Raw genomic sequence first — 17,400 nt, 5'->3', positions numbered from 1 at the left:
AAAATTAACAGCTATCACCTAGAGAACTCATTTCAGCTTAGTATCACATCCATGGCCCCGTTCGCTTCGCTGAAAAAATAAGTCGAAACACTGTTCCGGCTGATTTGTTGTGAGAGAAAAACACTGTTCCGGCTGAAAAAACAAGCTGAAAAAGACGGATTATAAGACAAGCGAACATGGCCGATATATGGATAAACAATGTACAATAACTTGCTACATACTAAAATAATATGGAAATACGAATTTGATACAAGCCTCATGGACTAATCGAATAGAAAAGAAAATCCTACGTAGCGGTAGCTAGGGCATCGGGTCTCTTCCATGACCTTGACATCTCCTCCATATGCGTTCCCAAGCGAAGCAATGCCACCTTCGGTCATACCACCCAACATCAGGGGTGGGCATTCAGTTTTCGGTTCGGTTCCTCGGTTTTTGAAGAAATTCAGTTCCTAGAAAATAGGAACCGATCGGTTCTGAGAAATTCTAGGAACCGAGCATTTTGACTTTCGGTTATTTCGGTTTGGTTCCGGTTCTAACCCAACTTTTAAGCAGAGGTTAAGAGAACAAAAAATATGCAAGTTCTAAAGAAAATTTGGGCAACGCTACCTCTATTTTAGATAATAATAATTGATAAGAGAACAATAGCAATATAGTAACACAAATACATTAGTTTAAATATGAGACATCACACATAAACCAAACATAATCGTACAAAATGCATGTTAGCAAAGCACAATTCATGTATTTCGGTTGTTTTGGTTATCTGAAAGTAGGAACCGAACTTTCTTCGGTTATTTCGGTTCCTTGATATTTGGAACCGAATTTTTTCGATTCTGGTTCTTTCGGTTTCGGTTCTGGTTCTTTCCGTTCGGTTCTTCGGTTTCAGTTAATTATGCCCACCCCTACCCATCGTGGTTGAACTCATGTTCCGAGTCTGACCCTGCAAACCTAAGATTTGTCCCCAAGGATATGGGACAAATCCATGTCACCATAAGAAAAAATGTGCAAGCTACTAGAGAAAGTAACTGAAGTCAAAATGATACAATTTTCAATTTGGATGGAGTTATATATATATGGTGATCATATTTATTCAGATGACGGATGGCATATATTGGATTATGAAAATGCCGACCAAAGCCCAACCGAATCTTTCACTTAGAGAATACGCCATCATGAAAGTTGTATATACTTGAGTGATCGCATATATTTGGATTTGGCATGATCTGTCCGAGGCTGAGTTTGAGACATAGGCCTCCTCCGACGGTTAACGACGTCGCCAGCCGTAATAATATTTTACTCGTGAGTAGTACAAAAAGCAGCGCGCTAGCGCGAAGTGAAGCGCTAGTCTTGCACGTTTCCACACACCCCCTCTCTCCACACATTTCCTGAACCACCTGCCTGTCTCTATGCCTTCTCTCTTTTCCACGCCCGATGACGATGTTGCCACCCTACTGGAGGAGGCCTTAATGTTATCATGTGCTGGCCACGGCCGGCAAGAGGTTTCTTATGGCAGCCCTATTAAGGTCTAGCTTGATCTTTATGCATTGGATTATCACGGTGAATTTATTCTTAGCGATCTAGGCCTTTATGCATTGGGTTATCATAAATGAATTTATTCTCAGTGGCCTAGGCATTTATGCATTGGGTTATCACAAATGAATTTATTCTTACTAATTGACGGTTGTGTTGCCATTCCTTTATGCTTTTCTTTGGCAGCCTTAATTCCCTTTATGCATGTGCGCGGGGACGTGGGGACCGCGACGGACTCAACCGCGCATTCGTTGAAACAGTGATGGCCTACACTGACAAGAATGGCGGTGCACGCAAGCTCAAAGCTCGACCATGGTAGCTGCAATAGGATGGGCTAGGAGCTCCGACAGGGTTTCTGTGTGATGAGCACAAAAGGGTAGAGGAGGCAGAGACGGACTCAGTAGCGCTCATTTCTAGGACAGAGCTGAAGCACAAAGCGAGGAACATCGACGGTAGTGGGAGCTCAGTGACTGGTAATGGTGTTGTCGAGCACTGGAGTAGAGATAAAGCAAAGAGGCACATATGTCAGGCTTGAGGATTGGAAAGGAGGGCAGCGCTGAAGGGGGATAAGCATGGGTTTGGGAAATTTCATGCTATGCTGGTGGTTGACTCCACATATCATGTTAGATCAAAGGGTCAAACGAAGGGGTATGGACCTACGGTGAACCACTTATAGAGTTTATTGACTCGAAAGTTGAATCTAAGGACCAAACGAAGGGGTACGGATCTGCGGTGAACCACTTAAAAAGTTTATGGACCCCGAAATCAACTTTTAGAGTTGATGGACCTAATCGAAACCTCGCATGCATTTAACTCTAATATAAATATATGTACGCTTAGGACTAATGAACCTATTATTAAGGTGCATAGTAGGACTAATAAAAATGACTGGTCTTAGAGCCTGTTTGGTTCGCCTAGTAGCTACTAAATTTAGTAGCTTTTAGTCACTTTAGTAACTTTTTAACCAAACGCTATAACTAAAAGCTACTAAAAGGGCTTTAGTCCTCTCTAGTAACTCTGGAGTTACTAAAAGTGACTAAACCGTTTAGTAGCTACTAAAGTTTAGTAGCTCGAACTAAACATCCCCTTACTATGATAGGTGTAGGTATAGGCAGCGTGTTTGCGCCAGATGTAGACGTGATCGCCGAGTCTAAGCTGCCACCGTTCTATACGGCTTGACAACACTGCCAACCCCCTGTCCATATATAACAAAAAATGTGCAAGCTCCTCCTAGTAGAGAAATTTACTGAATGAAAAAATGATATAACTTTCAATTTGGATGGGGTTACATATATGATGATCATATGTATTCGGATGACGTACGGATGTCATATATATTCCACTCTGCAAATGCCCACCAGGGGCGCATCAGAATCTTTCACTTAGAGAATACGCCATTATGAAAGTTGAATTCTGCATGATCTGTCCAAGTACTCTTTCCGTCCAGAAACAATGTAAATCTCACTTTTCGATGAGTTAATTAATCTTAAATTTGATCACTTATATAAAAATACTAATGTCTATGATATGTAATAAAACATCATTAGACTAATCATAAAATATATATTTTTATAATAAATCTATTTAGATATAAAAATGTTGATACCATTTTCTATGAAACCTCTAAACAATGAGGTTTATACTATTTTAATGGATAGAGTACATTTCACTGAGTTCTAGACCCCCTTCAACAAGTAGCGACATCGCCAGCCAAAATAATATTTTACTTGATGAATGAACAATGCAAATAAACAGCGCGTAACGTGAAGCGAAGCACTAGTCTCACACGTTTTCGGACACCCTCTCTCCACACGTATTCCGAAGTACTGCTTGTGCCTGTGCTGCGCTCTCTCCTCCCGTCTGCCGGCGACATCGCCACCCTATTGGAGAGGCCCAATAACCTTATCATGTGCCGGACATGGCTGGCAAGAGGTTTCTTATGGTAGTCCTATGAAAACCTTTACCTTGATTTTTTATGCATTGGGTTATTATAAATGAATTTATTCATAACGGCCTGAGCCTTTATGTATTGGGTTATCATAAGTGAATTTATTCTTAATCAATTGGTGGTATATGTTGTCGTTTTTTATGCCTTTTTTTGGCAGCCGTAATTCCCTTTATAAGCTTAGTAGTACATTTGGGTTGTGTTTGGTTCAGCTTTTGAAAATTGCTTCTGCTACCAAAAAGCAGAACACCAACCAAACGGGTAGAACCTGAAGCTGCTTCTTCAGAAGCAGCTACTTTTGCATGTTACAATTTTCGCAATACATTGGACTCTGCTTTCCGCTCTTTGTCTTTCCAGATGGGTGAAAATAGAGAGATGTTTCATAGCTGTTTCAAGGAAGATAGAGAGGGGTAGGTTTGTTGGTTGTTTCAACCAAACAGGTTAGCTTGCTTGCGGTTGCAGTCGAGCCAAGAATATATGCAAATGCTTTGTTAACCCCTGATGTTGGAATAAAGAACCATTTTTAGGAGGCATCTACACACAACGCACTCATGCATTTTCTAGGATCCGGCCGAACCTAAGGCCTCTTGCTCCATGCATTGCCTTGTTACAACCACACACAGTGGCGGAGCCAGACAAGCTAGATAATGAGAGTTGAACTAGACAAAAGATGTTGGAATTATTAAAAAAAAATGGATTGAATTGTAAGTTTTAGACTCATTTTTCTCTTATATAGGATTAAATTTTAGGCTTATATTTCTCTTAGAGATTCTACTAGAGCACCGGCCCTTCCTCCGCCCCAGACCCACACATACGCATGCATCACTTCTTGACTAGAAAGGTGATGCTTAAATTCTCTCTCTCTCTCTCTCTCTCTCTCTCTCTCTCTCTCTCCCTTTCTAGCTTCATTCGGAGACAACATTGTGGAGTGCCTAAGGCCATCGGCCCACCGACAAAGCCCAAATGATTCAAGCATGTATGTTTGAATTTGCAGACAACACCAATCAACAACACAACTAATTCAAGCATACACGTTTGAATTTGCAGACATCAATCAATCAACACAACTGAATGGAGAATGGGTGCTTCAAGTGGTCTTCAAAAGAGCTTGTTGCCTATATATGCTGTATAGTTAAACGAATCGGCTTTAGATTTACAAACAAGAAACAATAATACAATCCTCCGCATCTTCATTCTCTTTACAAAAGAAAGCACTAGCGATGATCATCTCCTCCGTGCTCACATGCATCGGCTCGCTGCAAGGTGTCACCATGTGCAAGACGATGAGAGAGTAGCATGTAGATCGGAACACATTACACACACATTCATCGCCATGTTTTATTTCAAACAAACAAAAAAAAATCCAAAAGGGTTAACAACGTCGTCTCTAACAACGAGCACGGAGACAGTAGTGAAAAAATCATATCTCAACAATATCAACTGATGAGAATAACAGTAGGCACGAGATATGATGGATGAAACCAAGTTCAGCAACAGAGTAAGTAACCATGGACGGATCTGGGCCCCGGGCTGGGTGGGGGGGGGGGGGGGGGGGGGGGGCTGCAGCCTGGGGCAAGCCCGAAAAATGTCCACTACAGCTCTTCAGTTTAGCCCACAAGAATAGCCCACCAAAGCACTCCAGCCCCACTCCGGGCCTCGCTACGGTACATCTAAATGACTGTGAGCCATTCATTTAATGGTTGGCATTATCTATTACTTTCTAGAGGTAATAGGTGAGATGTATATTTATTTAATTTTTAATTTTATAAAATAGAATAACTAAGGAAAGTTTTAGATATAAAAATCTTTTTTCCTAGATCTAATTGATGTATGCGTGATCTATTAAATATGGTAAATCATTTTTTTTAATAAAACTGTGGGGCAACAACCCCCCAGCAAGTAACAACGTAATACAACACAACAAAAAACAAAAAACAAAAAACAAGGCCAGCAAGAAGCTAGACCGAAAAGACCACACCGCTCACACTTACCTACTTACCTAACAGAGAAAGAACAAAAGGTGACTTCTTTTTTTAAAATTTCTTAATGTGAACAAAGCCGAACGTGCGTTGACAACTAGAAAAAAGCATGCACGTAACTATAACATTTTGTATGTGACAAATTTGTCCAAAAAAAAAGTATGGAACCCTATCATTATAGTTATTTTTATATAGAAGTCTTGTAACGTGACAGGTGTATATGTCATTACAGCTATTTTTATATAAAAATCTTGTATACATATGAATCTTGTATATGATCGTGATTATGTTTAAACTTTGGATATACATTACTCACATAATACAATGAGGATCCGTTCGTATATACATGTCTAAGTCACATGCAAACTAACAAATAAGAGATAATAATCATATAAAGAAAGAAACTATCCTAGGAAAGGGGTTCATTGCCGTAGAGGACGGATCCACGTTATGCATATGTTGCATACGTGCCGTAATGCTCCTATATCAGATATGGCAAGGAAGCAGCGCACAGGCACAGGTATAGCCAACATTTTTTCGTTGATTATTTGGTTCTTTAATTGTCTAATACATGTTCTGACATTCAACGTCTGTGATTTATTCAACCTCTTCCGATGACGACTACGCCGCTGCAGGGAAACCGAGCCCGATCCATCCTCCTGACTTCCGCATCACCCACAGCATCCTCCGCATCCTCAAAAGACAACGCCGGCGACTCCTTCGCTCCTCCGAAACGACGAACCGCCGCCGACCGACTTGGATCGAACTCCTGTACAGGAGCCATCAAGATCTGAAGCTCCAACCCGGTCTCCAGATCCGAAGAGCTGCCACCCCACAAGCCCGCCGCCGACGCCGGAGCAAGTGACGGCGAGGTGGAAGAGAGCCTGGAGGACCTTATTCCACTGTGGCCACACCGCCTCCACCTTGCAAGCGTCGCCGGGACACCAAACCCTACACCTAGAGGGACCTAATCTACACAGCCGGGCAAAGATCCACTCATTCCCCTCCCCTCCGAGGCCAACCAGGCCATCTGAGGCGAGGAAGAACGGCGGTCTCGCCGGCTGGAGCACAAGTTTCTCTCGCCGCCTCCGCAGTCGCCGAGAGAAAGAGAGAGGCTTCGAGAGTATGTGGTTGGCTGCTGCAGAAGTGATCGCTGCTCTGCTCGGAATTCGCACAACTCAGCATAGTGCAGATTAGGAGCAGAAACTACCGGCCGGCGACTAGTAACGCATTAGCTAGCTAGCGCCCAGATATTTGCCCAAGATCGCAAGTGACAAGCAAGCAGAGCAGTGAGGTACCTACGTAGGAGTAGGCACTACTTGATCTCCTCGATCGAAGTTGTGCACCCTCAGTCATTGATATTGGGTACTGCTTGTCTAGAGCTAGTCTCATCCTCCTGGAGGTTTTGAATTGGATTCAGTCACTGAATTAGAAGAAGAAAAAAACAGTATGATTTGTGCCATTTGTGTTTGCTTGTTCAGACCGTGACAATGATAGGATACAGACCTTATGTAAAATTGAGTTGATCATTTTCAGTTACAGCAGGTCATGTGTGAAACCGAGTGTTTATCAAATTATTATGAGTTGATCCGATCCATGCGTTGACGTATGTGTTGCCGTATTTCTTTGAGTCTGTAACAAAATAGCATACAACTTTCTTACTTATTATATATACTTGATCATGAATACATTAGACAGTTTGCACACAACCAGAAACTAGACAACAGCTCAAGTATAATTAAGTTGTTTGTCTTATTGTCTATGTACTAGTACTATATGATATGGTAGACAAGAGCCGTATGGCTATATCTACATGATTGTACATGCTGGGGGGGCGGCGCACGTCTCGCGGAGACATGGAGGGGTCAATAAGCAACTCTAGTTTTAAACGATAACGGCGTTCCTGTCTTGCAGTAAAAGGCAAAGTCGAAGCAGTTATTGAGCGCAAGGTTATAAGTGCCGAAGCCCGTGGGCACCCTGTTCGCTTGGCTGATAAGTCATGACTGAAAGTACTATTGGCTGATTTGTTATGAGAGAAAAATAATATTTGTTGGCTGAAAAAATACAGCTTATAAGCCAAGCAAACAGGGCGGAGCTCTTCAGGTTCCATGGAGCAGGTGTCTTAACACCAACCAATATTGCTCATGCTACAGAACCACGCAGGCACCGAGTAGACGAAGAGGCAAAGATTATTTCCTTCTATGAAGCAGTCAACGCAGCAGGTGACAACACCGCCTTCACGCATAGCTTCACGGCACTCCGGACAGAACGGAAAAGAGGAGGATGACGACGAGGAGGACGCTAAAAAGCTGGTGAAGTCAGAGGCAGCGGACTGCGCTGAATCGATGGTGAAGTGGATCACCTTGTCGTCACTTTCGTAGATTCATGTATGTACACTAAGTTAATAGAGAGAGATAGAGAGATTGAGAGACACATAAGGCCCTGTTCGCTTCTCTTATTATTCGTTTTTTTAGCTTGTTTTTTCAGTCGAAACAGTATTTTTTTTTTCACAACAAATCAGTCGGAACAGTGTTTTGACTTGTTTTTCCAACGAAACGAACGAGACCAAGAACTACTACTTTTTGTTAGTACTTAATTATTAACTAGGTCGCGGTCCCAAAACCAAATCCTGCCAACAGCAACGCCCGAGCGCAAAATCGCTTGTGTACAACGCCAACATTATATACCTTGGGATTCGTGCACTCACGAGGACAAAGCTAAACTAACCTCCACCCTCTTTTCTTTTTAATAAATCATAAATGTCCGCTTCTTCGGTTCTTCCATTAAGGTACATGGGACTAAGAGCCTGTTTGGGACTGCTCTGCTTCACCTTTTGTCGCTCTGCTCCTAAACTTTCCTGCCAAACAGGTCCAACTCCACAAACTCTGCTCCCAAAAAAAGATGGAGTTTTGGTCCAACTCCATGTTTTTCGCGGAGCTCCTCAGAGGGTACTCCACAAACCAGCGTTTCGTATGTCCTCGTGGAGTTGGAGGTAATTACCCGCAACTGCCACTCGTTACGCAGATACCGGTTCGTTCTATTTCCTCCCGTCGCCTCTCTCTCCTCTGCTCCAGCCCGTCCTCCCCAAACCACCGGCGAGCGGCGCCCTGGCCGCGCTCGGCCCCTCCGCCCCTGGTGAGCGGCGGCCCGCCCGCGCTTGGCCCCGCCGCCACGGGTGAGCGGCGCCCTGGCCACGCTCGTTCCCTCAACGGCAGCGCCAGCGGCGGCCGCACGCCTAGCACTCTGAGCCCCCAGCAAGCCGCGTCCGCAGCAGCCGCACCTCAGGCAGGCGGCGCGTCCCCGACGGCCGCGCCCCCGGCGAGCCGCGCGTCCCTGGCGACTGCGCTCCTGGTGGCCACGCCCGTGGTAGCTGTGCCCTGGGCTTGTCCGGGCGTCCCCGGCCATGCGCCAGCAAGCCACATCCGCATTTTCACCATCCCCGGCGGCGCCCTTCTTCATGTACACATCTTCTTCCTTTCTTGTCTTTGCGTGGCTCATGCGCCCCTGATGGTCGCGCCATGGCCGCTGTGCTCTCGGCAGGACAACCGCTCACGCCCAGAGGTTCTCCACGAGCCCCACTGCCTCTGAGGACGACCTCCACTTGCTCGCTTCCTACGACGGCCTCCAGATCTCCACGAGCCCCGCTGCCTCTGATGGGTGTGCCAAGGGCATAGAAGGACATTCCACCAAAACCTCCTGTTACCGAAGGTGGAGCAGAGCTGCATACCAAACAGTCACATTTGCTACAGGAACTCCATAGTGGAGCTACTCCATGGTAGAGTTGGTGGAGCAGAGCAGAAAAAATTGGAGTAGAGCCGTCCCAAACAGGCCCTAAATACGATTGGTCTTACCGTGATGAGAGTAGGGAATGAGCTTTTTTTTAAACCAAGCGTAGATGTGATCGCCGGGTCTGAGCTGCCACCGTTCTATACGGCTTGACAACACTGTCACCGGCCCCCTGTCCATATATAACGAAAAATGTGCAACCTACTCCGATTAGAGAAATTTACTAAATAGAAAATGGTACAATTATCAATTCGGGTGGAAGTTATATATATAGCCATCATGTTTATTCGGACGACGGATGGCATATATTTAGATTATGCAAATGCCAACCAAGGCCCACCCGAATCTTTCGCTTAGAGAATACGCCATCATGAAAGTTGTATACAGTGATCGTATTTATTCGGATGGCATATATTTGGATTAGCATTATCTGTCTGAGGCTGAGTTCAAGGCATATAGGCCTCCTCCAACGGCTAGCGATGTCGCTAGCCAAAATAATAATTTACTCGTGAACCGTGCAGAAAGCAGCATGCTAGCGCGAAGCGAAGCGCTGGTCTCACACGTTTCCATACGCTTCCCCCATCCCTCCCTCCCTCTCCCTCTCTCCGTACATTTCCCGAAGCACTTGCCTATGCCTTCTCTCTCCTCCACGTCCGCTGGCGACATCGCCACCCTATTGGAGGAATTAATATTATCATGCCACGGCCGACATTAAGGTAGCCCTATTAAGGTCTGGCTTGGCCTTTATGCGTTGGGTTCTCACAAATGAATTTATTCTCGACGGCCTAGGCATTTATGCATTGGGTTATTACAAATGAATTTATTCTTAGCTAATTGACAGTTGTATTACCATTCCTTTATGCTTTTCTTTGGCAGACTTAATTCCCTTTATATGCTTGAATAGTACATTCTGCTTCCTTGCAGTCGTGCTATGAATATATCCAAATGCTTTGGTGCCCCTTAATGGCAGAATAAAGAGCCATTTCTAGGAGGCATCTACACGCGATGCACTCATGCGTTTCCTAGGATCCGAACCTAAGACCTTTTGCTCCATGCATAGTCTTCTTACCATCACACATACACATCACTTCTTCGCCAGATAAGGGATATTATTCTTGCGATGATCACTCACCATCTCCCAACAGAGATCACTCCCCTCCTCATCCCTTGCCATCACCCCCGAGAAGATAGAGGTCTCCTTCTATTCCTCCTCGTCCGACTCCATCTTCATCAGCCGCCCCCGAGAAAAGAGAAGACTCCTCCTCCTCCTCCTCCATCTTCATCAGCCCTAGGAAAACAGAATTCTCGTCGTCATCCTCCTCCTCCTCCTCCACCTCAGCCCAAAACAAGATCAAAGGCATCCTCGCAATCGCAGAAAAGGTCCTTGGATTCGGTCACTAATGCTCCTAAAGTGGACCAACAAAAAACAAAAGGCCGTTCAGTGGCAGCGTTACAAACTTGATGAAAGAAAATTTACAGCACACATCTCGAAGGAAGATTGTGTTAGTTTCTTCAATCTCTGTGCCTCACTGCCTCAGTGTTTGTTGAAGTCCGAATTCGAAAGGCAAACACAGAATAAGTACGCTACAATAAGAGCCGAAGAAATACACAATGAAGATTTAAGGAAGATACAGAAGTACGTCGAAGACAACCCCGAATTAACCATGGAAGAGGCCGCGAACATCTATTATGATGTACAAGGGACGGGAACACCGGCAATGAAGTATGAAAGGGGCAATCTTTTGGTTCCCGATGACGAGTATAAAAATTTGACAACATATATGCGCCATTTGTATGAATACTACATGGCTCAAGCAATAGAGATGGAGGACTTCGGTTTTGAGGTTATTATCCATTCGCCACATGTTTTTTATTATCCTGAAGAAGAGAAGTTCGATGTCGAGTGGGAGTGCTTGTTCCAGCTATACCAGAAATGCTCTCTTGATTCACAAATGTTAATGCTGTGGACTATGTAAGTACCCTACACGCATGATATTACAATTAACTACTCTCTCGAGATATAAATTGTTATTTTTTGAGCACTTTCCATGATTTTATGTAGGTGTATAGCAAAATTTTGCATACTAAAAAGCAAATGGGATAACATAGGCTTCTTGGACCCCGAGCGAGTCAATGAGAAGACATGTTTAGGCCTTCATGGATGTGACGTGAAAGACCTGAAAGAGAGATTGATTGATGTTTTCGATGAATTCAAGATGAAGAACAAAACCCACATACTTCTAGCGTACAACTGCGAGTATGTGTTCTCGGCTTTTAATTTTATGCTTCTTTTTTCGTTAAGATTATTCGATAATTAGGATTCTGTGATTGCAGCAACCATTTCGTCTTCATTTGTGTCAATCTTGCTAAAAATCTGATCGAGGTGTGGGACTCGATGAAAAACTATTCCATCACCTGGATGCACCGGTGGCAGTGCTGAATTAGTAAGTGGTCCTAATAACATATTATTTTCTAATTACACATACCGCTTTCTAATGTTTCTCCTTTTAATGTTGCAGAGTGTCTGAAAAAGACATATTGGTGGGACGCAGGTTCCATTCAAGGTTGTCGAAATAGAGGGAAAGTACCTAAAATAGCTGGCGGGAAACAATGAATGCGGGTTTTATGTAATTTGGGCAATGCTTCGCTACATCGGCGGGAAATCGGAAGAAGCATATAAGTTGGTGTGTATAATCCCCATTTTATTTATGTCTGTTCATAATTCAACAAAATGATTTACTGATTCCTCTTTGGATATCTTTTTTGAAAGACAGCGCAAGAAATATAACTGAAAGGTGTTAGACATGGAGATCGTCGCACTGAAATCGGAGCTGGCAAAATTCATCTTAGCCGAGGTATTGGAAAGAGATGGAGTATTTTCCATTGCACAATCCGTGAAGTTCAAGGACCAGTATGGCCGAGAGCGGCTCGCTAGATTATTGTAAGAAGTCCAAGAAGCATGCTTCATCTTATCGAATAATTTTTTTTTTATTTTGAGGGATCGAGATCTTGATAAAAACATGTGAACTATAACCGTAACATTTATAATGTTTAATATTGATGGACCTGTAGTCTACGTAATGTATATAAAGCGAAACCTGATTCCACAAAAAAATATAAATTAAAATAAATTATAAAACAATAAAACGCGAACGGCCATCACTGCCGGTTAGCAACAACCCGGCAGTGATGACCAAGATGGCACTGTCGGCTTGAGCCACAAACCGGCAGTGCTAGTTACGACAACACTGCCGGCTAAAGACACAAACCGACAGTGATGTTCGAGGTTACACTGCCGGGTGGTCTCATGAACCGACAGTGTCGGTGGAACTAAACTCTGCCGGATTGTGTAAAGGACCGATAGTGAAGTTGCAGAATACTGCCGGTCTGTAGGAACCGACAGTGATAGCTAACCCTTATCACTGTCGGTTTGGTTGTGCTGGTTCAAAATCCGACAGTGATGGGGTGTTTTGAACCGATAGTATTGTTCTAATCTGAGGTTAGTAGCACGATGTATTGCTAGCTGAGGCTGGTGAAACGATGGACTTGCTTGGCAAATCCTTTGAGAGCTGCATTGCCGCGGTCAAAGTACGCGAACAGGGAGTGGTATGCATAACATAAGAGGCGTTGTACTCCACACTGCATGATAAGAGAGCATCAGAGAGACCTTGGTGGCCTTGGGATTTTGGACCTACGTCGTTCTGGACTGGCACTCAGTCTGCGCTGCGCTGGGAATGGTTGCGGAGGACGGACGGACGGACCCTGACAGGGGGTGGGTGGACCTGCCTGCCACACAGGGAAAGAGTCATGCACCAACGACGGAGTCGGTGGTGGGTGATGGTGGATCGACTTTCTTCTGGACAGACCGGTACGTTGGTGGCTACATGGGAAAAGCGTTCAGGACCTTACCAAGTTTTTTGTTTGTTGTTTATAACTTTATTCTCTCTTAATTGAAAAACGTGCCACAAGGCATGCCACGGTCGAGGAGAGAGAGAGAGAAAAGAAAGGAGCATCGGAGCCAAATTGATGTCATGTTTCGTTGAACCCAAGTCAAATTGCACGCACGGCTGCAATTGCTGACAGCCAAAACTAAAAATAATCTATAATGAAGCCTTATCTATCAACTGCACCCACTCGATTTTGAGGTAAAGGGCAAAAATGGGGCTAAAACTACTATATGCTGGCGGTTTTGTGCTAACTGCGTTTTACCATATTTGTAAGCTACTGGAGTACTGGTGGTTCATGCATGTGTATTATTATTATTATGGCCCCGTTCGGATGGTATGGTTCTGAAGGAATTTGAATGGTTTGGAGAAATTCTGGAAGAATCTATGAGAGAAAAATACTGTTTCAGATAAAAAAAGAAGCGGATCAAGTCAGACTTAAGGGCACGTGAACGGGGCCTATGCTGAGATCGATGGAGTTGTAAGCTAGCTACTTTCATCGTTTCTTTGCTTGGCCAAAGTGCATTATTGGGACGTGACGTTTATTTCCATTGAGTACTGGATCTTGTAGATAGCACATGCACACAGCACACAGGAGTAGCTACGTACAAAGATATACACACACTACTAGGGTTGGTCATTACTCTAGATAGATAGATAGATATATATATATATATATATATATATATATAGACACACACACACACATAAATACAAAGATAGTTGGTTGGCCATTATTCTCTCTCTATCTCTATACACACACACACACATACAAGTAATTTTTTCTTTCTTTCAAGTTGGCAGGAGCACGTACTACCACGACGACGCTACTGCTGTGTGCATCGAACCCCGGTTTTGCCTGGCTCACTGCCACGACGCTAAACGCTACTACTGCGTAGCGTCATCTCGTCCGCCACGAGCATTTATTTATATATGTAATTTAAAACGCTACACTACAGGATCATGCAGGTCGGATTGTTTTGCACGGGCTCCGGATTCAAGCCTATCATGACCGCTCTTGCTGGGGAAACTAAAGTGCCCCCTGTCTTGCAGTAAAAGGCAAAGTCGAAGCAGTTATTGACCAAAGCGTCGTAGGTGCCGAAGCCGTTGCGGAGTAGGTAGTTGGCGCGTTCCAAGACCGCCTCGGGGGGATCTTCATCTGCCATGTGGCAGGTGAGTCGAGCCCTGTTGACAACAATCATCCCAACATTGCTCGCGGTATAGAACCATAAAGGCACTGAGTAGGCGAAGAGGCGAAGACTATCCCCTTCCAGGAAGCAGTCCAGGCAGCAGCTGACGACGCCGCCGCCATGCATAGCTTGACGGCACTCCCAGCAGAATATATAAGATGAGGAGGAGAAGGCTGAACTGCTGCTGAACCCGGTGGAGGACTGCGCTGAAGGGTTGGTGAAGTGGATCACCTTCTTGTCGCTTTCGTAGATTCCTGTATGTACACACTCAAGCTAATAATACACTACTTATATACTAGCTAGTAGTACTTAATTGAATGGAACTGAAGTACGCAGTAGCAATTAGCCAGCCTCAAACAGATTTGTTTTTTTCCTGCTACCAGGTGTAGCGACTCCCGTCTTCGGTAAACCACGTTGCGTATGGGTACGCATTCATTTATCAGTTTGAGTATACTCATTTTAGGATACCCCAAATCTTACTATGTGAAAATTTCCAAAAGAGCCCATATTTTTTTTAATATATCATTATAATAGTATATAAAATTAGTATAACCATATACTCTATGTATACTTGAGTACTTAACATGCATACTACCCTAGATGGTCTAGTATGATTATATACTCCTTATACATATACTTCATCGGGCAATATATATCCTAAATCTTGAGATAGTGTGTAGTTGCAACATGGGTGGATTGGCTAGTACTCAGCTACAACTTGATTTAGTGTGTAGTTGTAAATACTATGATATACAGAAACAACACTACATAAACAACTACACATTGCACACAAAATATAGTTGTAGCATGAATTACTGCTCAATTACAACTTGATATAGTGTGTAGTTGTAAATACTATGGTCTACAGAAACAACACAAAAATAACATAGTTGCAAGTACTATGATACACAAAAAAAAACTACACATTACACATGAAATGTAGTTGCAACATGGATTACTACTCAATTATAACTTGATTTATTGTGTTATAACACAAAATACTATGGTATAAAGAAACAATACATAAAAACTACACATTGCACATGGACTCAACACATAGACATTAACAACTGCAACCAAATAAAGGACACGGTTACAACATGAGTTACTACTCAGTTACAACCTAGTGTAGTTTGTAGTTACATCTCTTTGGAGTGTTGCAACATGTTTAGGAAGTACTTGCAACATGCCACTAATACTAGTTTAACATGGTCCATATACAAACTAATATGTTGTTGCAATTATTTCCATCAGATGTTTCAGTGGTTCAAAATCATATGTTGCAACTACTTTTTAAAAACTTTGTCAAAACATAGCCTTCATAGATCTCATTTTGTTCGTCGTATTTTTTTTCTAGCAATAATCTTCAAACGGTTCGTCAATCGGACTTACAGGTAAGGAGATATCGCATTTTGCATCGGCAGTACACAATGCACACGGGTAAGGAATAGAAACTCTCTCTCTCTCTCTCTCTCTCTCTCTATATATATATATATATATATATATATATATATATATATATATATATATATATATATATAGACAAAAGAGCCTAATCGATTAATTGAATGGAACTGGAGTAATAATTATCCAGCCTTAAAAAGATTGATATCCCTCCATTCAGATATACCATAGACAAAAAGAATTAATTAACTTAACTTAACTAGCTAGGTCGCGGACCCAAAACCGACCAGCCAAACATCGCCAGAGTGCAAAATTGCTAAACACCAACATTTCTCGGAATTCGTGCACTCAGGACAAAACTAAACCAACCTCACCTAACCCTCTTAATAGATGTGGGTTTCTTCCATTAATAAGGTGCATGGGACTAATAAAAACGATAGGTCTTACCATGATGGCAGTAAACATTGGCAGCGCTACTGCGCCGGGCGTAGATATGATCGCCGCGCCTGAGCTGCCACCGTTCTATTTTGCTTGAGGCCACCGTCACCCCCCTGTCCATAAGGGAAAATGTGCAAGCTACTACGGAAATTAAGTGAAGGCAAAATGATACAACTTTCAATTCAGATGGAAGCTATATATATAGCCATCACGTTTATTTGACGACCGGATGGCATATATTTGGATTATGCAAATGCCGGCCAAGGCGCATCCGAATCATTCGCTTAGAGAATACGCCATTATGAAAGTTGTACACAGTGATCGTATTTATTCGGATGGCATATATTTGGATTCGGCGTGATCTGTCCGAGGCTGAGTTCGAGGCATAGGCCTCCTCCAACGGCTAGCGACATCGCCGGCCAAAATAATAATTTACTCATGAACGGTGCAAAAAGAAGCGTGCTAGCGCGAAGCGAAGCGTAGGTCTTGCACGTTTCCATACGCATCCCCCATCCCTCCCTCTCCCTCTCTCCGCACATTTCCCGAAGCACTTGCCTGCGTCTGTGCCTTCTCTCTCCTCCACGTCCGCTGGCGACATCGCCACCCTATTGGAGGAGGACTTAATATTATCATGCCGTGGCCGACAGGAGGTTTCCTATGGCAGCTCTATTAAGGTCTAGCTTGGCCTTTAAGTGTTGGTTTATCATAAATGAATTTATTCTCAACGTCCTAGACATTTATGCATTGGGCTATCACAGATGAGCAGCCTACGCATTTATGCATTGTGTTATGACAAATGAATTTATTCTTAGCTAATTGACAGTTGTACTGCCATTCCTTTATGTTTTTCTTTGATAGCCTTAATTCCCTTTATATGCTTGAATAGTACATTTTGCTTCCTTATAGTCATGCTACGAATATATCCAAATGCTTTGGTGCCCCTTAATGGCAGAATAAAGAGCCATTTTTAGGAGGTATCTACACGCGACGCACTCATCCGTTTCCTAGGATCCGAACCTAAGACCTCTTGCTCCATGCATAGCCTTCTAACCATCACACATACACATCACTTCTTCACCAGATAAGGGATATTATTCTTTTGTATTGACCTCTCAACTTTGAATTATGTATTTATTTGGTATGCTCTAAGCAACCTCAATGGAAAAGTCATCAACTACAAAAGT

General features: G+C 43.3%; 1 protein-coding gene and 1 pseudogene across 1 annotated transcript; both read right to left on the bottom strand.

Annotated features, from left to right (window-relative positions):
* Positions 1 to 7,319: 7,319 nt before the first annotated feature.
* Positions 7,320 to 9,420, bottom strand: LOC136487964 (protein LEAD-SENSITIVE 1-like; annotated as a pseudogene).
* A 4,474-nt stretch (positions 9,421 to 13,894) lies between these two features.
* On the bottom strand, positions 13,895 to 16,383 carry LOC136487623 (protein LEAD-SENSITIVE 1-like). The gene is made up of 2 exons (XM_066484733.1): positions 16,226 to 16,383; positions 13,895 to 14,628 (listed from the first exon to the last, which is right to left on the bottom strand). The coding sequence occupies exons 1-2, from the start codon at positions 16,335 to 16,337 to the stop codon at positions 14,138 to 14,140; spliced, it is 603 nt and encodes a 200-aa protein (XP_066340830.1). The 5' UTR covers positions 16,338 to 16,383; the 3' UTR covers positions 13,895 to 14,137.
* Positions 16,384 to 17,400: the final 1,017 nt, after the last annotated feature.

This window comes from Miscanthus floridulus, chromosome 10 (assembly GCF_019320115.1).
Source record: "Miscanthus floridulus cultivar M001 chromosome 10, ASM1932011v1, whole genome shotgun sequence".
Classification (NCBI taxonomy): domain Eukaryota; kingdom Viridiplantae; phylum Streptophyta; class Magnoliopsida; order Poales; family Poaceae; genus Miscanthus; species Miscanthus floridulus.
The sequence above is the reverse complement of the archived record's forward strand: the minus strand, read 5'-3'. Positions and strand labels throughout refer to the sequence as shown.

Bases quoted from the DNA above. Each gene is read 5' to 3' on its own strand.
- LOC136487623 (XM_066484733.1), bottom strand. From the start codon at position 16,337: ATGGACAGGGGGGTGACGGTGGCCTCAAGCAAAATAGAACGGTGGCAG. The intron at 14,629-16,225 runs GTAAGACCTATC...GTGTACATACAG, and splicing joins CAATGTTTACTGCCATCATG to GAATCTACGAAAGCGACAAG.